General features: G+C 33.5%; 1 protein-coding gene across 1 annotated transcript; it reads right to left on the bottom strand.

Moving 5' to 3' along the window:
• Nucleotides 1-64: 64 nt before the first annotated feature.
• LOC148604492 (uncharacterized) lies at nucleotides 65-15,475 on the bottom strand. Its single transcript, XM_088550968.1, has 6 exons — nucleotides 15,343-15,475; nucleotides 7,130-7,200; nucleotides 6,857-6,968; nucleotides 4,614-4,666; nucleotides 3,973-4,029; nucleotides 65-694 (listed from the first exon to the last, which is right to left on the bottom strand). The coding sequence occupies exons 1-6, from the start codon at nucleotides 15,432-15,434 to the stop codon at nucleotides 234-236; spliced, it is 846 nt and encodes a 281-aa protein (XP_088407094.1). The 5' UTR covers nucleotides 15,435-15,475; the 3' UTR covers nucleotides 65-233.
• Nucleotides 15,476-22,159: the final 6,684 nt, after the last annotated feature.

The raw sequence follows: 22,159 nt of genomic DNA, 5'->3' as shown, positions 1-22,159 counted from the left end.
CTCTTTTTGTTTTGTTTTGTTTTTATTTTATTTTATATAAACAAAATGTATTTACACTGTTACGATATCTGGACGGAAAAGTTAAAATAAAAAAGAGAGATAAAAATACAATACTATTTTTATTTTTGTGACCAAAAAATGCAAATACTGCGATAAATGTTGGAAAGAAATGAACGATAAAAAGGGCCCTCCGACACCACCTGTCTCAAGAACAGGACATATACAATAACTCCTTACTCACTGAGATATGACTCTGTATATTCATGAGATTCAGCTGAACCCTTTAGAATAGGCATATATGGATAAAGATAGTCAGAGGTGATATTAGCGACTGATCCGGAGTTGCTGTTCTCAGAAGTCTGAGAAAAGAGTTTTGGTGTCATGTAATGAACAACTGGGTCAAGATATCCATCATCTTTATTTTCTATTGCGTCAGTGTTGTTAATTTCTAAATTATCGACCTGTGCTGGTATTTCTTGTTGAAGATTTCTTTCTAGTACATTTTCTTCAATTTCCTCATACTGGTTTTCATACTCCAAATCATTGCTGTTTGTTTGTTGGACGCTTGTCTGTTGTTTTCTACCTCGATGTAATATTATATGTATGGCAATATGTATCATGATGGAAATAACGATGACAATTACTAAAATACCACTTATATAAATATACGATGAGTGTGTGGTCCAAAAGGATTCTATAATGAAATCATTCATATCAATAAACATACATGGATAATATTCTAAATGTACTTAAAGTAATGTTGTGTTATATCTCTGTAAATTTTATCCCACTGAAATGTTTTTTTCCAATGTAGTGTTTTTATCAAATGTGGGTCGAATAATAAGATTTGTTTATATTGAAATTGGAAATTTCAGAAAATAATTATAAGTTCCATAAGAAAGCAGCCACATTTTGCACAAAATAAAAAAGTTGTGTCTTTTCATTGAATTTTAGTGCTTTCTTTATAATTTTTTTTCTTTAACCGTTGCAGTTATTCAAAAACCAACATTCATTTGTGAGGAAGGATGCATTTGTGGTATGGAATCGATGAAACAAAATTTTGCTGTGCCAATTACTGCATAGGTTCTGGATGGACGCCCTCTTAAAATTTGTGTAATGGTTTTTAAGTGAAGTGCGGGCAATATTCATTTCCTAAAACACTTGAGTTGAATAGGTTGAAAGAATAATTTACTTTTGTTACTTTGTATGTATGATTTTAGTTACTTTATGTTCTTTTTTGTGTATGTCTGTTTTCCATGTCTGGTTTTGTCCCTGGATTACATTCTTTTGATTACCGTTATAACCTTGGTTCCCTTGATTACTCTTTTAAATCAAACAATTTAAAATTATCATGTTTATTATAACATCTTCCTAGAATATGATAAGATCATATGTTCTTGATCTTGTTAAACATAAAGGTTGCACCTGAAGGATAAAACACATACTTAGAAGACATAGGACTTATGGCGATGAAGCTTAGTGTCAAATATGACACCACCCCCTACAAATTAGAAGCTAAGAAAATGTTACCACAACTGTTCGAACGTACAGACGGATCTATTGATGATATAATAGTTGTTGATAAACTGGTCAATATCGTGATATTTAGACTGACTGTCCTACGGGCATTCTTAATATCACGATATTGACCAGTCTGTCAACAACTATGATGTTTATTTCATTGAGGAACCATTTCCTTGACTCTTTTTTCAAATAATTCTTGTGAAATAAATCTCATATTTATCTTATTCTGTTAAGCACTAATGTTATACAACTGGACCATATCTCTTCCATTCTAAAATACAGTGTTGAAACCAAAACAAACTTCTCACAATAGTACTAGCGTCTTCGTCAATTCCTTGCTGTTGACAAAATGATCTAGATAGTATGTGCTTCCGATTAGCTGCTGTGTATTGCTTGTCGGGCTGAACAAGCCAGTTGCATAATTTACTGGGTTTAAATATCCTGTCGTGCCCAAATTTTAATTTGGGATAATTTTACAGCATTTCGTCCAACAGAATAGATAACCAGTCCAAAACGTAGCCCCGATTAACACTTGGTTTTCTCTGTGAACCATTCGCAGTAAGCATAAACCTCAAAGGAGTCTCTCATTGATTGAAATTGTTTTTAAAGGTAAGCTTATTCTTCGGACACCCCAGTTTACTCTGCCTTGTGGTCGGCTCAGACTGCTTTCTTTGTACATCACAAGGCGTTTCATGCTTTCCGACATAGGTTTTTGTTACTATAGTATTTTTGTCCTTTGCCTACAAGGGGATGTATATCTCTTGCTTATTCGCCTTCAATGCATTCAATTTCAACTTTATTTGTTGGACTCCATATACATTATTAATCAGACTTGGATCGAACTTGGCGATGTCTTTGCTTATTTGGCATTCTAAAAGGTTAGGGATTCTTTTGACTTGGTAGTATTTGGTTACTCTTATGCACGTTTTCGGTCTACTTCTTCATGGATCGGTGCAAAATGTATGGTCCGGTGCAAATACCCCCACATGTGATTTTCTTGCTGACAGGTTCATATAGTGATACATATATACTGGACCCAACTCAGTAGCCAGTGTTTGTCTATGTCGATTTCGAGTTGAAATTACATGTAATAATTAAAAACAAGCCACTATTCCTCTCTGTTATCTTTAACTAAAATCGTATCTAAGACCCTTTGACTTATATCAACCACAGTCGTAACACACTATGGAAAGTCTGTTTGTCCAAACGTGTATCACTTATTGACGTTAATTTCTAAGAAGTTATTGTCTCCTCTTTTAAGGCTTTTTATGGTAATTCTTCTCACACATTCCACTTACTGTCTCTCTACTATTGTACTTTTTCCTGCACTGTTTCCAGCGTTTGATCTTCAGGGAGCCTGCTGATACCGTTTTTTTTTAATTTTGCTTTATTTGTATGAACTACAGTCTTAAGTAAAGAGAGAATTCTCCAACACCAGTTCTTAAGCATGGATTTTAATTTGCCGTGAACAGTACAATCACATGGTTAAAGTCGTTATGTTGTACTTGCCGGCACACAGAAATATTTCTACCCGATCCAATCTTGTGTAGGAGTTTTAGATTTTATACATCGCATCGCATCCACCCCAAATAATTTCAGAAAAAGGATACTTCAGAAACAGTGAAGTCAGCCTAATATCTTAACCTACACACAGAGATTGATGGTAAAGAAAAATTATTGACCGAAATATACGACAAAAGCAGACTTTTCCTTTCCTTTTATTTCTGGCAACATCCCTTCAGCACCTGTGTGTGGAATTTTATATTACATATACTCATACGTTATGCCGTAAATACGCAGATGTTTTGTACCGCACTAGACTTCTTAAAAGTGAGCTTCTGAAACAAGGTTATGTTGCTACAAGATTGAAGTCATCACTACAGAAGAGCTATGGTCGTCATCATGAACTCGCAATCGTGAATTGCTACGGTGTATCTATCTACACCTTGATAACAGATTTGTTCAACTTTTCATAGTTTCCCTTTCCACTTTAGTCTTAACCAGATTTGATATGTTTTGAGGAACTCTTTAGGAAAACAGAGAACGCTTAACCTTCCGGTGTTCGTACATGGCCTCATTTACTTTTATTATTTTGTATGTATTATTTTTGGTTATTTTATGTTCTTTGTCATAGATGTCTGTTTTCCGTGTCATGTCTTTGTCCCTGGATTACATTCTTTAGATTTCTGCAAGATTCTTGATTATTCTGTTTCTATATATGAGATTTCGTTTTGAAATCCACTTCCTGAGGTCAGTTTTCAGGGGACATTCCAGATTGACTTCCTCAGTTGTAAAATGACTTCATAATTTTACCCTTAGCTACCAGAGGCTTAATTCATATCCACTCTGTCACAGAATCGTGAGAGTCTGTTTACGGATTTTATTACCACTTTACCATAGATAAAAGGAGTACAGTAAAATCTGGAATTGCTTGAATATTCATCTTACCTTCCGTGTTTTTTCTTTGTTCTTCGTTTTGTAAGCCTGTCACTTCATCACGTACGACTAAAGTAAGTGATAGCACTGGTCAGATGTAGATTAGCTAAAACCCTTGTTTTAAACATATTTATTGTACACGTATTTTTTGTACAATCTTATCAATTCCACTTTGATACAAATTTTAATGCAATTTTATGTGCTTATACTTTGACAGCTACTGATTTAGGCTTTAATGTTGATTTTATTTGTCCAAAAACTTCTCTCAATGGAACGATCACAATACGACCAGTTTAATTAGATACATATTTTGTGAATCATACAGGGGCATGATAGTTTATAATACACCGAATGTAAAGATATTTTTATAACGAGTAACAATTCGTTGAAACCAAAAAAAATGTTTCACCCTTGTCTTTAGAGTCTACATTTTTGGAGCCGTAATATTTAAACTCATATGTAAAATGAAAAATGTCGCAAAAGAAATTAAGTTTAATTGTAAGTAGAAGAATCGGTAACTGAAAAAATACAATAAATCACGTAAGTATCAAAAATTATACACTTATTAAAGTTACAGTGATTTAAGCTAAATTGTAAGTAAAATTTTATCTTTTCTAGGAAACAAAAGAAATACACATTAAAAGTAACAGTACCTGGACCCCTTGTGGTTGTACTTATGTCCACGCAGCCATCCTTAAAATCACACCTGAAAAAAAAAACTTAAAACATATAAATAAGCTACTTCAAAAAACCTTACGGATTTTCTGAAAGAGAAGATAACATTATACTCGGCGTCACATAAATAAGATACTGTTAAAATTTGAATAAAAATATTGTCTACGACTTTATTGACACTTACCGTCGTTTAAATTGTCTTAAATGACTTGCTCATTCGTTTTGCCAAACGGCTTCTCCCTAAACATTGAATCATTTAATTCCGGTGAGATTTTAATTCTCGGTCCCAATATTTACATTATCAAAAGTCGGCCATGTTTACAGTGATCGGGTTGCTAGGAGATGTTGTTTACGTTTAAATGGTTTGTCCAAAAACCGAAGAACCCAGAATGCATTTCTGCGCTAATTCGGATATCTCGGATTTATTCTACGCAAACATCGTACAACATCGAGAAGTTGATCAAGCAGACGATTGTCACCGGAGTTCGACGGGAACTTACGAACTTCGTTTGTAAACAAATCATCCCATAGAAACCAACATGGTGGATATTAGTATAGGATTTTCCAGTAAGGATTTGTTACGCACGATTTCAGCCAATGAACGACTCGTTGGAACTATCACGTCATGCATACATGCGAACTATCTTCAGATTAAATAAAAGAGAGACAGCTGTAGCCGTAAGTCCCGACAGTTTAAAAAATAGAGCTTCAAATCGAAAATGTGGTGTATGTGACTTCGAGTACAGATAAAATTGACTTGGAATATCTGTGGCCTGTGGCTTACACTTTGTTGTGTTCATTCTTATTGTAAATTGATTTAGATTGAACAATTTTTTGAATTAATCAGTAGTTAAAGAAGAATGGTATAGCAGATATCAAAGGTTTGAAAAAGAATTTGATAAATGAAATTCAAATGTTTTGCTCAGTAAGTTGTCTAACCTTTTTGCAGAATGATTTGTTATTTTACTACTGCACTCCTGACATTACTGTCATATTGTTTTTATGTATACAAGCGTCTCAGAATGTGATGACTCTATTCACTACAATGCTCAGTTGGATCAAATTGATTCAGGGAAGATAATGTAAACTTATGATAGGGTCTGAAAAATTCCCAACGATGTAATAATTTTTTGGTCGTAGCTTGCCGAGTGGTCTAGGGCGCTGGACTTTGTGCAGGCAGTGTCCCGCAAAGGGAACGACCAACAATTTGAATCGCAAATTTGACAGTTCTAAAACCGTTGGGAATTTTTCAGACCCTTCTTTAAGTTTACGTTAACTGTAGTAATTTGATCTAATGGAGCAGTGTAGCGAATAGAGTCGTCACATTCTAAGACGTCTATATATATATATATATATATATATATATGTGTGTGTGTGTGTGTGTGTGTGTGTGTGTGTGTGTGTGTGTGTGTGTAAAGCAGTGCTACATTCCCTTGATAACTCCAGGGTTTTTAAGTTAATTTCTGTGTTTAAAGTCTATCTGTTATAATGATAGCATTTTTGTAATATATTGGAAATAAATATCAAAATGAATTATACAGCACCTGGTATCGAACAAAAAAGTTAGTTGTCTTTAATTGTATCTGTCAGTCAGTTATTTGATGAATAGACTATACCCTGAATAAGTTAGAGTTACCTCTTTTGGTCAGTTTTAAATAGGTAATTTTATAAAAAAAAAAAACTCTTTCTGTTACAATAGCAAGAATTGAACTTTCTTTGTATTGTATGCATTTTATTGACACATCAATTTTTGCCAAATAATGTCATTGTAATCTGCCTAAGAATAAGACTTTTATTACCATTTTCTTATTTTTAACCAAATTTTAAATGCTATTTTATCTTTGTCTGAGTGAAAATAAGTTTGTAACTTTAATGAAAAAAATAATTGAAGTTTGCAATTTAAAATATTTGTCCATCTTATTTTCAGTGTAAATGTGTTGTACAAGTAGCATTGCCTTATTAAGTCATAAGCTGTTATGGAGTCCTCTGTGTTTTCCTTCTTTTTTGGAGGGTGGGGGGTGGGGTGATGAAGTTATGGCATTCATTTTATGTTTTAGTATGGTTGCAAAAATACTAGTGAAACAAAATAGTAATGGCAAGAGAAAAGAGTATATAAAGGTATTTTTAGAAGAAAAAAAATAAAAAATGATTTTTTTTTGCAGATCGAAACGTACTTTAAATTGAAAGAATTTAAGATCATATAAAACAAGTATATATTTACCTTTCATTACGCTGACAGTTACAGGATGACTTACAGTCTTTACCATAGTGTCCATAAGAGCAATTTTGGCAGGAACTTATTTCTGGTTTATATGTTTGGCCATACGGACACCCTTAAAGAAATAGGCATATACTAACTAATTTAGTTGTGTGAACGAATTCATGAATTAAAACAAAAACATATTACGACAAAGACAATCCTTACCAAACAGAAAACAAAACTAATACAATTAAAGGAACCAATGTACAACTAGGTTACAAAACACTAACTTACCACAAACTCCCTGTGTCTCTACGAGAGGACGACAACAGTAGTAGGTCGTTATTTCGTTTTCACCATTTCTCCTGTAAAGAGTTATTATGTATATATACTTTCTTGTATACTTTATTTCTGCTAAACCTATGTAGAAACATTGGTATACATATAAACATGCATATTTTACAATATTAATGTACAAATACCCAACTGACAAAAAAGTAAGAAAGATAAAATAGTGAGGAATATCGTTTGAAGTATAAATGACTAACTTTTAATGTAATTTCACAATTTCCAACGTTACACCGTGTTGAACCAGACTCCATGAATAATTGGCCCGAACATGCCCAAGTTATCATTAATGGCGATCAAGAGTACTAAAAGGTTTGACCTGTGGTCGGATGTTAAACAACCAATCAATCAAATTAATTCGCAGGACAACATTCACCTGAAAACACTGCAGAAGGAACCAAATGATTACTATGAGCGAAAAGATCGATTCTTGTGAAATATACGGGGAAATTATAAGATATGTAAATTATTTTTTTATGAATAATAACACAAAAGGTAAATTGTTATAATTCTTCTTATGATATTACCCACACGTGAACACGTGTTATCTTTGTAGGTATCATTTACAGGTTGAGACAGTGACGTCAGTCAGCGGTATCATTGTTCTTGTAAGTTTTTGTATTAAGCATGGTAAAATCTAACCTTCGAATTATTATTAATTCCGATGTTCCGTATCATAACCTCTAAGTAAGCATTATCATTATCCTCGAACAAACAATTCCGCATTTTGTCTCCCACATATATTGTCTTAAATCAATACTTAATAAAATGTTGGATGGGCTCGATTTTCTTAGAGATCCGTTCACAGGGAAAACTAGTATGGATTTAAAGTGAAGTGTGAACAGATATAAACAGGACTCTAAATAAATGGTTTTGTCTTGAAAATTAGTTCCTTCTGTCGATTGAAGTGTTTTGTGAATGTTTTACGAGCTTGTAGTTTCGAAAACCTTGTTGAAGTAAAACCAAATTGATAATTAATAATAATGAATAAAAAATTATTCATTGTATCGTAAAATTTAGTAATAAGCTTGCCATTATTAATATCAGAACTGAGATCAAGACACGCGCATCACTTGGGTTGATATGTTCATCCAGGTGGAATTGTTGTCCCTTTGACAAACCTATCATCGTTATATGTTGATTATTATCATTATTATCAAACAGTTTCAAATTTTGGACGGCTAATGGAAATTCTAAAAAATTTGCATTCCTCCAGAAAGGTGTGTTATCTATTGACTTGTATTTTACATAGTTTGGTTAAGAGTTCATAAAGGCCATTTTTGTTTTTAAAAAGCAATTTCTTCACTTTTCAAAAACATTAAAAATATAATTTTTTAAAGCACACACTCTCGGCTTTATATTGGCTATTTTTGATGAACATACACACATATCATGAATTTACAATCATGTATATATTAAGGTTAAATGAGTTTTAATAATTCACAGAGAAACTGTAATTTAATCCTACAGTTTTAAGTAGTGAAATTGGCAGTAAAAGCAACAAATGCAAAAGCATATAACATAAATCAAACAGTTAATACTGTTGAGAGAAACAAGAAAGACTCCACATCAAAGGTAAAATCCATGGAAAACAAAACGATGATAATCCTTTGAAATCAAACTAAAAGTAAACATTTCCTGAATTTTTTTCTTCTAGTACGTTGATGACAAAGAGCACAAGAATATTAATTTAAAAAAAAACTGTGACTTATAAATTAGTACAACAGTAATCGTACGTGTGTCCTTCTGTTCGACTATTATCCAATTCTCCTGACCTTCTTTCAAACATCTGCGTATTTTGAGGGAGATATACGACCAGACATACCAACATAACTCTAGTTATGGGGATTATTAAAAAAAGATAAAAAGTGAAGTTTTGCCTGAGGGATTTTCCTAAATGTTACTAAATACTTTATTTCCCCCTTCCCCGTGTGATGCGAAAGAAAAGTAAATGACAAAGGAAATTTATTTAGGAACAAATTTGACTTTTATTTGTTTTTTGAGTTCAGAATGGTCCAATTTTATCCATCGCAGAATACTTAAAAAGTGCTTAAAAAGTAAATGACCTTATTATTTAAAACCAAAAATCAATGATAAAATAAATGTAAAATACAAAAGTACCACTCTCATAATGTTGCGAATTTCGATATGCTCTACACGTATTTCAAGGTGTAATCTCCCATTGAATACAAATGACGATTTTAATCTAAAAAATTATTACCAAGAAGTTCTAAAATCCAAAAGTATAGAAATAGAAAGCAAATTCGAGAACTTCTACCTTGTGCTATCCAAGAGATTAAGTCATGGTGTTTCATGAATTTGAAATATGTATTACTGCAAATAAAGTATATATAAATGATTTGTGGTCAGACAAATCTGACTACTGGGTTGGTGAATAGCCTCGGGACCTTGGGTCCACCAGCAGTGGCATCGATCCAGTGGTTATAGAATTCGAAAGTACTAATCATATAAAATTGCAAATATTCTGTACACGTGTTTCAAGGAGTACAGTACCTGTATGGGATAAACTTCCCATTTTATGGGGTATGAGGGAATGGGGCATGGGGAATGGGGGAATGGGGAATGGGGCAATGGGGAATGGGGCATTGGGAATGGGGTAAATGAATAGGGCAATGGCAATGGGGCGAGGGAATAATTTTGATTGGTCAATCAAACAAATTGTTCTGCCTTTTTCCGCTAGCAACGTACCTATCATAATTCTATGACAGCAATTAAAATAATTTTTAAACCAGCTTGTTTTAGAGTAATTTTTAATTATTACAAGTGTCGCAGATTTTTGGCTAAAATATGAGTGTCGCAACCACCAACTGGATAAAAATATTACCAGTTTCAATATTGTTAACAATAATTTGGGACCATTATTGAAATTAAAATTGTTCGCACCTTTACAATCTGAAGAAATGTGTTATTTTTGAGAAATTTGATTGAAATAAATGTATCACAGCCACACATGATGCTTATTTGGACAATTTTAACATTTTAAACAATACTATAAGGATATTTCAAGTATATGCAAGCATTCAATTTGCAAATAATATCTCATTTTCAAGAATTTGGTCTGAAATATATGTATCAAAGCCATCAACATAATAATGATATATACAATTTGAACATTTTTACAATTATTTTAGACTAACAGGTATATTAAAAAAGCAAATTCACTTAGCAAAACTATGTCATTTTGCAGATTTTTGACTGAAATATGAGTGTCGCAACCACCAACTGGATAAAAAAATTGCCAGTTTTAATATTTGTAACAATAATTTGGGACCATTATTGAAATTAAAATTGTTCGCACCCTTACAATCTGAAGAAATATATTATTTTTGAGAAATTTGATTGAAAAAATGTATCAATTTTCACATTTTAAAACAATTATATAGGACCATTAGGGTAATTTTATGTGTTCGCACTCATTTACATTGTAATATACAAAAATATCTCATTTTCAAGAATGTAGTTTGAAATATATGTATAACAACAATCAACAAAAATCTTATCTGGACAATTTTAACATTTTTAAAAATAATTTTAGAAATCAAATTCATTCACAATTTATACATGTATCTATAGTTTTAAGAATATTTTGCATGCAGCTCGGAGTGGCGATAATACATGTAAACAATGCAAATATCGCGAGATTTCGATAATTCCCGAGTTCGCCGTCGAGATTCTAAAATCAATATTGATTGCACAACAATTTCTACATCCTAATGCATTATATGTGTTTGATAAAACATTTACTCTTTTTTTCCTTTCGGAATGGGAAAAGGCATTGGACAACGGGAAATAAGTCGATGCAATGAGGATGGAGCAATGGGGAATGGGGCTATAGGGAATAGGGTATGGGGCAATGGGGAATGAGCAATGGGGGATGGGGCTATGGGGAATGGGCATGGGGCAAGCGGGATGTTTATACCATACAGGGACTGTAACCTCTCATTAGCAGCATTGAAATCAAATATAAATTAATAAAGATCTTTTCGCTCAAAAACAAATCATGTGTATATGTTTTGTTTTATGTTTGTTTTGTGTTTTTTGTTCACAATGACAATTAAAGAACATAGCAATAAAAAAAATCGTTGAACCACATACAAACTCTACTTGTCGTCAGTTGTGAGAAATTTAAGGTGTTATAATATCCAAAGCGGAAGATGTATACGTCAAAGGGAAACTTTTCAAGACCTGCCAGTTCGTAGGGATATTAAGGAAGTAAACAATATCGATTATCACAAAATCAATTATCAATTATTTCCTGGTTAACGAAAGCTATTATATATAGTCAAATTGGCCTAATGGCAGGGATTGCAAATAAAGAACACTCTATGTAAAAAGAATAATTTTTGCCACCTCTGAAAAATTCAATTAGTTTCATAGACTTTCAATTGTTTGCAAAATTACAACTACTATTGTCTAACTAAGTTCGTGTCGTTCCTGCCTATACTTCATATGATGAGTGCCCAAACTAATGAGATTTTGTCATAAATGAGATATTTTCAACCGAATCAAAGATGAAAATATTTCATTAGCGTGTCACATTCTCAGACAAGCTTCTCATTTTAAATAAAACGACGGCGAACAATTATCAGTTGATCGCCATTTTATGATAAAATCTGTATATTGACAGAATATCTACATTTTACCCAAACATCTCAAATGCTTCAGCAAAACTACAGTAAGTGCAAGAAGTGGAAAAGATGACGCCAAGATAAAATGAGGGCCTGTCACCTGAGACACACTTTGCAATTTCAGTCATAAAAAGAAAATATTAACACAGGAGCTTACTACAACTATCAAATGTGCAGACCATCTAGTATGTAACTAGTCGAGTTGCATATTTGACAGTGGAAGCAAGTCCTTGTCCATGAACATTCAAGTGATCTGTCCTTTCTACTTTGGTGATAAACTCTTGATCAAACCTTCCACGTAAGTGATCCCATAATTGTAATCGAAGTAAATATATATTAATAAATACCTTTGTACAATTTTGTGATATAAAATGTTGTCAAACTGTCCTTGTTAAATAACACTATAACAATAAAGTTGAAAAAAAAAATACACTTTCTGTGTGTCCGTTACACCCTTAATTTCGTGCATTATAAATCTGTGATAATTGGTTTGCACTCATATGTGGTATTTTTGATACATAATGGACTGAGGGATTTCTTAACGCCCTTTGCTATCATTTGTGGTCTCTCATGGACAGTGTAAAGCATCGAAGTGTTCACACAGTCCCTAGGCAAAGTCATACAATGTACCTGTAAATGAAGGTCATGGTGTTTTCGGGGAAATTAGTTCTAGAATTCTAGTAGTCTTTCTGAAATTTACATAGAATGTACCACATAATTTAGTATTGTCTCATATGGTAAAACAAGGGTTATGTGATAAATTAAAACAGTCATGGTGTAAGAAAGTTTTTGGTACTGCTAAATGTTTGAATTTTAGAACAGTTAAATGTAGTCATAATTTAAAAAAATATATATTTTATTGATCGGCCTTTTGACCCAAGAAAAAGTTTTTGTAAGTATAGTTGTTTGCATCACAAATTGTCTGATAACGCTTCATTCAAAAAAACATTTATTGGACATTTGTATTAAATGTAAAAAACATGTCTTTTTGATGTCTTATTCTGTGTGTGGTAGATTTTATTGTTAATCTGTATATATTATACTCCCTTGCTTGAAAACCAGGATGTTTATGGCGATCGTGCTGTCCGTCCGTTTGTGCGTCTTCAGTTTTCATGCTAGTAACTTATTTCCATTCATTTAATTACCATTGCATCAAGACATCCCTAAAGTCATTCATTTTGCGAAACAAAATTAGAGGCATCTAACATAGAAAAAGCGGTAGCCATTCATTCATACACAAAAAAAAGTTCATTGCCACAACTGAGGTACAGTACTTAACAACTCAAACTGCCCTAACACTTTTTAACAGTATGTACTACATTGTATCAATTAACAGGTATGAATGTATAACTTCTGTTATCAACAGGAGACTGGTAGTAAGACACCAACTTAAGAAACATATTTTTTACCTGGATTTGGTTAGGGAGGTGGTCATTTCTAAAAAGTTTCTGATTTTTTTATCCCCGGGATATTTTTGATCTCCAATGTACTTTTGCATAAAAACTTGATCCACCTGATACCAAAAATTATAAGGTCCCTGATCTTCCAAAATTGTAGAGCCATTTATACAACTTACCCCTGTCTTGATCAGAGCATTCACCAAGATTATTCATTTCTACAGAAACGGATAAAAATATTCTCTAGGGAACGATTTACATATATTCAAAATAAAACAAAGTGACTTAAGGTAGATCATAAATATTTTTAGTAGATAAATTTGCCTAGTTTTTTTTTTTTTTCTTAAAGATGGCATTAAATGAACATACTTTAGAATTTTAATCTTAAAAAACATAGATCACTGAACCTAATTTTGAGATACTTGAGTCTTCTTAAAGCTAACATTTTACTATATATATATATATTATATGGCTTTTTAAGGGAATTTTCAATATTTCGCAAACTTCTAAATGGTGGCAGATAACATTTCTTATAACTTTATATGAAGAATACTTAGTTGACATTCTTGCATATTCAAAACGAAAATGTGCGTTACCAAACGTTCTTTGCAATATTAAATAAACTAAAATTTCAAATGGACATTTTCCTTCCAATTATCTACCTTTGAAAGATTTTCCCGCGATTTATCTCCCCTTGAAAGAAGCTATTTTACAAAAAAGTTTTTAATTTTACCATTCTAATTTTCACTTAATTTCAAACACTATTAGTTTATAGAAAACGTATATGTCTGTATGATTTCGCAAGATGACAGAAAAGAATGCTCCGTGTATTAGGTATGATCTACCTCAAGTACTAAAGGATTATAGACTATAACACCGAGACAAGAAAGAAATGTTTGTTTGTTTGTTGGGCTAGGGTTCTGAGCACTATGCAGTCGCCTTTTACGACAAGCTTAGCGCTGCTGCAGGGGCAGAGAGAAATGTAGCAAAAATATGACTTCTTGTCGTTACTTTGACAAAGAGACAGCAAAATATTTTAAATCACATTTTACAAAAAGATAATCAAGAAGTTAGCATTTCAAAGACATGCACAGACGATAGAACAGAAAAACCAGATTGTATATTAATAGTTGAATAAATGAAAGTATATACAAGGCAAGTAATATATGTAGATCGTTCTAACTGTAAAAAAAGTTGTATGGCTTGATTGACAATTCTTCATTAGAGATGCCTTTTTAATGAGAATTACCAAAAATAAGTTCTTATCATTCTTGAGTTGCTGCATCGTGTGATTAAAAAAATAATTACCCCCTCCCATTGCCATTTAAACGAAACTAAATAATATAGATAAATAATTGAATCCCCCCCACCCAACCCCCTTACTACAAAATAAGTCAAACAACACTTATCCCATTTTTTCATCACAGAAAAAAAAACTGTCTCCCCTATATTTTGACCTACCCCCGCATCACAGGTAGAAAAAACAGACCCCCTACATTTTGACCTGCCCGGCCCTACCCCATACCAATTGAAAAATGATACGTCCCTGAATTCTGAAAGCCAAATGTCTAAAAATACGATCTGGGTTACATGAACTATCTGAGATTGTGAATAACTTCAAATCATTCAGTAGTTAAATATTTTTTAGATTAAATGACCGAGAAAACATCAACATCCAATCGGTTTAAAACAATAATCCTGGAAAACAAACGGTACGCAAGCTTGTTTGGAAAGCTTATACTTGTATTATGGATATTATATCAAGTTGTATGACTATTTAACCCAGCGTTAGCACGAGTAAAACTAAAATTTATCGTATTGCCATATCGCAATTGCATGTTCCTTGTCAACTCTTGTATTCATATATTTCCCACACTTGCAACATGCAAGTTCAAATACACATTTACATTTAGTGAACAACTAAGTAGATATTTCTAAAATTCCAGGAGGCGCTTTGCATTCTCTGCGCGATCCTAGCTGTATTTTCTTGTAAACGGCCAAACATCCATTGATTGTTTCCTTGGTTAAATATACAAATTGAAATTAGCTAACCGATTCAAATACAACGTAAACTTTATACAGAGAAATTATAATACCAGTAAAACAAGATTACCTTCTTCTTGAGCAAACACGGGATTGTTCGTCTGTTCGGGAACAACAAACAACGAAAAGAAATATGTACAATCGCATTGAACGAACAACCATTTTGAAATTTTAATTTGATAAGGAAATTTTTCCTTGTACTTGGCTAAGCAAATTAATTGCACACTACAATTATGTACGGAAATAGTACATTGTATGTTTATCTATTGTTCAATAAATAAGGCTTTTGGTTATGTTGTCGGCTTGAATTCTTACCATACATGAAATGATTGGATTCCCGCACTCTTGCAAAAAGTGATTTTTAATTTTATTCAAATTCCAACTAATTTGGTAAAACACAATGCGTAAAATCAATAAATGACGATCATTAGACTATCCGAAATGCTTACAAATACATACGCGCTTATATCTAGAATCATCAAACGGGCCGTTATTCACAGCATGCAAGACGATACATTTAAAATGGTGAAGGTTTGGCGTTACATTTTTAAAATTATTTTAACGGCACCAGTAAGTATTAAGAGTAACCAGCAAAAGAAAGGCAACATAAATTATATTTGGACGACCATAAACATTATAGGCTACGAATTCTTCAAAATGGACAAAGAGCAGCATTATATTTCTTGGATGCTCAAACGTTTCCTATATTTCATTTCATCCTCGCAAGATGAGTTCATTCTATTCTTTTTAATTAGAATTGGCTCAATTGAGTACTTAATTTAGTCCACAAATGAGTTCACGTTTGTAAAATGTAAGTGGCGCAAACTCAACACTGGTACAAATAAGTTGTGGCGCAAAAGGACGCAAATTTGTCATAAACGGATATTGCCATTAAAAAAGAAAAAAAAAACATGTACATGTACTTTTCTGTTTTGTATATGTATCAAGTTAATCATTATATCAGTATTTATTTCTAGTCAGTATTAATATTCTTCATTGGACGGGTTTCCTCCTGGATGAATCACATTTACTAAGAGTTTAAAGTTCCAAGAATATCTTGTTATTAATAATGGCATCGGATGGCTGTAATGGCTCTAGGCGCTGCCTCGGGACATTACATCCATCAGAGGCCATTATCAATACCTTGGGCATGTTACAGGACCAATATAGAAAAGGCTGTACATTAACACTATAATACCAGTTTAAATGTATATATCCAAAAGTATCGCTAGGTTCACATAAACATGAACGCATAATCCATAATACACATATGCATATAAATCATCAATCTTGAAAGCCGTTGGCGCATGCATAAACCATAGTCGTTTAAACTATTGACGCATAAACCATAAAATCATTGACATGCAAATTACAGGGAAAACATAAAATATACGAAAGTCACAATATTAAACCTCAAACAAACCTAACAACAACAAATAACATAAAATAACCAAAATAATACGTACAAAATAACAACTAGTGCTTCACTAAAACTAGTAGCATAGACCAGGTAGGGTAAACTTCCCCTGCTTTTGTAACACCCACCAAGTGCATCATTAAAATTGAAGGCCTGGGTAGACGAAAGAGGGAAGAAAAACTATGATATGTTGAACACATCGATTTTCATGGTGCAGATGGATACACCATGCCAATACAAGAGTTCATTATTGGCTTGAAAGGTTTCTTTTACTTTTGATCTTGTAATTGCACCCTCAAGGTATTGCAGCACCTTTTTTGCGTTTCCAGTACTAAGTATTTCTCTCCTTCCCTTAGGACAGTACTATTTGTTGGATGGTAAACTTATTTTGTAAAGGGAGTATAGTAAAGTGAGAGGTAAAGAATAGAGTTTATTTCGAATGACTGTGATGAACTCAAAGAGGTTTCTGTACGAAAGGAAGAAGACCATCTATGGAGACATCATGTATCTGACATATGTATGTAATTAAGGTATAGTTGCGATGGCCATGATTCCTTATCTATCTTGGGTATGTTTTCTAGGTACATGTGTGTATTTAACAACAATTTAGAATTTCGCTTAATTGTAGAATATTATGTCTATCTTATGAGAAGCTTTCATCTTTATTATTCTTCAATAGTTGAGAAAAAATTATCACCAAATCACTACTTTTAGTGATGATGGCCTTGTTTTTCAACCGATGAAAGATTTTAAACGATCAGTTTGTGCAAAATACCTTTCAAAACAAATATGCAAAGCTTCATTAAATGTTGTTGCACAGTTTCTGAGAAAATTTTTGAAATTGTAGACGTGAAAAAAAACGAAAATAAATCTGTTTCAAGGGCGACAGATCATTTTTAAATTTTGGCATAGGTCGGTCTCCTGATAGTGATCAATATTAATCTTCATCAGAATTTTTGCATAAAAACTGTATTTTTCAATTGATGAACAAATTTTAAAAGGCCAGTTTGTGAATGATATCCTACCAAACAATTACGACAAACTTTAATAACATTTTGTTACATGGTTTCAGAGAAGATATTCAAAGTTGTAAACGTGAAAAAACTACTACAAAATATGTTCCAATGTCCATAACTCCTACATCAGGCGATAAATCATTTCGAAAATTTCAGCATAGATCCATTTTCTCATGATGGACAATAAAACCTTGTCAGAATTTTGCAAGGTTTTGACCTCTATTTTATTTATAGTAACAGTGGTCAAGTTTTGAAGATTCAAACAATTTTAATCAGTTTGCGAGGATATCCTAAGAAACCACTACACCCAGTTTCATTTAGATTGAAAATGCAGTTTCAGAAGGAAAATTGTTTGAAGAAAGTTACCGACTACAGATAACGACGGGCGCAAAGTGATGCCAATACCTCACATGGCCTGTAGACCAGCTGAGCTTAAAACAATTTCAAATCATCTTCCAAATATACCGAAGGTTGTTTTTGAAATACTGGAATACAGTGGTTGACGCGTTTTCCAACAAACGGTCGGTATTCCAATGGGAGCAAATTGTGCTCCTCTAATAGCCGACCAATTCCTTCACTCTATGAGGCTGACTTTTAGCTGATCACAGAGGAAAGCTAAACGTCGTTTAGCCAGAACATTTGATCTCAGTTTCCACTATTTAAATGATGTATTATCGTTAATCTTTCCTAGTTCTAAGGATTTGATACATCGCATCTACCCCAAAGAACTTGAGATAAAAGATACGACAGACACCGTTAAATCAGTCTCATTATTTAACCTACACTTAGAGATCGATGGCAAAGAAAAACTATTGACCAAGCTATACAACACACGCGATGATTTTCCATTCCGTATAGTCAACCTTCATTTCATCTGTTGCAATATTCCTTCAGTATCTGCGTATGGAGTTTTCATATCACACTCATATGTTATGCCGTAACTACGCAGATTATTTGTATCGCGCTAGACTTTCTGGAAAAGGCTTATATTGCTATAAGATTGAAATCATCACTACAAACGTTTTATGGTCGTCATCATGAACCCGTGGATTGTTCCGGAGTATCCATCTGCACCATAGGAACCAATTGTTCAACGTCTCATAGTATTCCTGAAGTTTCCTCTTTTGTCGACCTCGGACTTGACTTTTAATGGGCAATACGGCGGGTGTTTCTACGAAAGCACAGGACGCCTACCCTTACGGTGCACCTGGTCAATGCTCCCAGTTTTTAGTAGAGTCCGAGTTCATTTACTTTTGTTGCTTTATACTTATTATTTTGGTTATTTTATATTCATAGTTGTGTATGTCTGTTTTTCCCGTTTGATCTGTCCCATGATTATATTCTTTTGATTTCCGCTAAAATCTTGGTTTCTTTGATTACTATTTTAAATGAAACCAGTTACACTCCTTGGGATGCTTACGTTTCCAATTTTAGCGTTCGTGTATCGTGCGTTTACACATCGCTTTGCGCGTTTAAACGCACGATAAACGCACGATAGAAGCGTTCGTTTATTTTTGTATTCTGATTATTTCCTTGATTTAACTGTTCCTTTTATAATTTTTGCTATCATTAATTTATATAATTTCATTAATTTTGTTTTCTACTTTTTTTCTGACTTCATTATATGTCAATATTATTATTTCTCATCGTTCGTCTATCGTGATAGGAGCGTTCGTTTAAACGCACGTTAGAAGCGTTCGTGTATCGTGCATTTGTTGAGCCTTTGGCGTGCGTTTGTGTATCGTGCGTGCGGAAAACCTTAACGTCTCGAGGAGCGTATCAAACTTACCAGCCGTTTTGAATTAGGTCACTTATTGTACGGAACACAACATATTTTTGACAATGGTAATGGCAATCCATTGATTGATATAATAGTTTGTTTCGCAAATTAAAATCCGCGATTTGTATAAACGAAAAAGAACCTACATCAACGAGCACGCTTCAAAAGCAAAGAATGCAATGGCCAGAAATGACACCAAGACTGCGTACAACATCCCATGACAGCTGGCAGGTAGAAAGACCAACACATCAAAACCAGTGGTAGACAACAATGGCAATAAGATAACAAACCTAGATCGACCATTTTTAAATGGAGAAGTTATACCAGATGCTCCTGATCTACCTACCTGGGGAAGATCTTAATGTTGATGCTGATACATCCAATAGAATACAAAGGAAGGGGTAAATGTTAAATGCTAGGGTTACCCAATTCCATCACCTGGGGCACACACACCATTTGCTCTGTGAGCAGAACGCCTTTAGCACCGCCAGAGTTCGGAGTACTATTTAGTTGCCTTTTACGACAAGCTTAGCACTGCTGCGAGTGTATTCTTTTGACACCCGCCCCGGGGCCCTAAGGCATCTTGAAAGAGTTGTTTGACATCTAGAAAACAGTAGAAATCCCTGAGGAGTGGAGTTTTGGTAACATCATTAAGCTTCAAAATAAGGGCGACCTGAACAACTGCCAAAACAGGAGAGAAATTCAGCTACACTTCCAAGAAACATCCTAGCAAGAGTTATCATTGAGCAGTCCGTAGAATAGCAATTATCCTTCTACATCACCTTCGTGGACTTTGACATAGTTTACAGGAATACACTTTATATGTACTACTACACTATGGAATCTCTGTCAAATAGTAAAGATTATTTAAGGACTCTACAAAAACACCAAATGCCAAGTCATCAACACTTCCACACTCTCACCATCTTTTAATGTGCATACAGCAGTACGCCAAGGTTGTCGCCCGTCACCCCTGATCTTCTGAGTAGTCATGGACTGGATTATGGGAACATTGCTGTCACTACCAAGAGGAATCCAATGGTCATTCACTAAAAAGACTTTTTGTATCGCGCTAGAATTCTAACAAATACGCTTCTGGAACAGGGTTTTGTTGCCACAAGATGGAAGTCATCACTACAGAAATGTTATGGTCGTAATCATGAACATGAGGATCGTTATGGTGTATCCATCTGCGCCGTGAAAACTGATTTATTCAACGTGTCATAGTTTTTCTTTGCTTGTTTATCTACCCCGGACTTGACTTTTTATAAGCATCTCTTTAGGTGTTTCTAGAAAAGCATAGGACGCTTACCCTACTGGTGCACCTGGTCCATGCTTCCAGTTTTTAGTGGAGTCCGAGTTGCTCATTTGCTTTTGTTACTTTGTATGTATGATATTAGTTACTTAATGTTCTTTATTATGTATGTCTGGTTTCCATGCCTGGTATTTGTCCCTGGATTACATTCTTTTGATTACCGCTATAACCTCGGTTCCATTGATTATTCCTCTACTGTGTGTAAATAAGTACGCAATCATCTGGCACTATTTGGTCATCGTTGAGCGACAGTGAGAAATTCAATGCTGAAAACCCGAATGTTAATGTCATATTTTAATGCGATAACACTGATTTTACAAATTTAAAGCTCAAGACATGACTTCATTTGAACACTTCAAGATTAAAGGTTTTGACATGTGGTCAAGAAAAGAGGGAGGGATTTTAAAATGTTTGTCCTTACGGAGAAAATTCATCCTTTCCTTAAATCCTTTTTGATAGTTTTCGAGTGTGTTCTATTGTTTTACTTATTAAAAGAAGTGAATATATTGTGTTTTTAAAAAGTTCAGGAAAAACATGGATGTATATTGTACGTACGTGTATCTCCGCTGTTTCATTATTGCTGCTGTCAAGAACCTATTCCGCCTTAGAAAAAATATAACTTCGATTGTATCATCTAAATCTAAGCATGGCTTTTCTAAGATAGGAAAGGCGATCATTTTCTTTTTTTTTTTTTTTTTTTTTTTTTTTTTTTTTGGGGGGGGGGGGTTGCAGCTGTCAGTTGCGTCTGAAATAGACTGGTTCCTGATCGCAATATTAAGTATGTTACACATACAACAATACGTAAAGGTGTAACTATGGCTAGTAGCTAATTGGAAAAAAAACTGAATGTTTAAAATTGGGGTGGGGTGGGGGGGACATTTCTTTTTACCCATTCATTGAAAAAAAAATGCTCACACTATTTAACACTCTCATGATTAGTCGACCCCACCCCTTTGTGCCTAAGAAATTTGTAATGTACTTTTCTAAAACTAAAAAACAAAGCAAAAACAAATAAAAAACAAAAAACAAACAAAAAACATTCACTATGTATACAGTAATGTACTTGTCTAGTTATTTAGTTTTTCAAAGACAAGATACACACCACTAATTCAACCAATGGGCGTTTGGAACGTCAAAAACAGAAATTATTCCTCCTGTTCTTCATAGTTCTCATTTTATTTTAAAAAAAACAAACTAAAACTGTTTATGAATTTTATAAGTGCATTTTTCTTCTTGTGCTGTAAATTGATTACAGGGTCTTGCTCCCATAATCAAATTGTGGAATCAATAAGTCCCAGTGCGACTGATCTCGATTAATAATGAAACCCTATCTTGTAAAAAAAAACTGGGATTTCCCGT

This window comes from Perna viridis, chromosome 10 (assembly GCF_037379345.1).
Source record: "Perna viridis isolate PV_CMFRI_1.1 ecotype Kerala chromosome 10, ASM3737934v1, whole genome shotgun sequence".
Taxonomy (NCBI): domain Eukaryota; kingdom Metazoa; phylum Mollusca; class Bivalvia; order Mytilida; family Mytilidae; genus Perna; species Perna viridis.
This window is presented reverse-complemented; position numbering and strand designations above follow the sequence as displayed.

Bases quoted from the DNA above. Each gene is read 5' to 3' on its own strand.
- LOC148604492 (XM_088550968.1), bottom strand. From the start codon at position 15,434: ATGGTTGTTCGTTCAATGCGATTGTACATATTTCTTTTCGTTGTTTGT. The intron at 7,201-15,342 runs GTAATCTTGTTT...AACTCTTTACAG, and splicing joins CGTGTTTGCTCAAGAAGAAG to GAGAAATGGTGAAAACGAAA. The intron at 4,667-6,856 runs GTAAATATATAC...TTTTTTTTTCAG, and splicing joins AACTGTCAGCGTAATGAAAG to GTGTGATTTTAAGGATGGCT.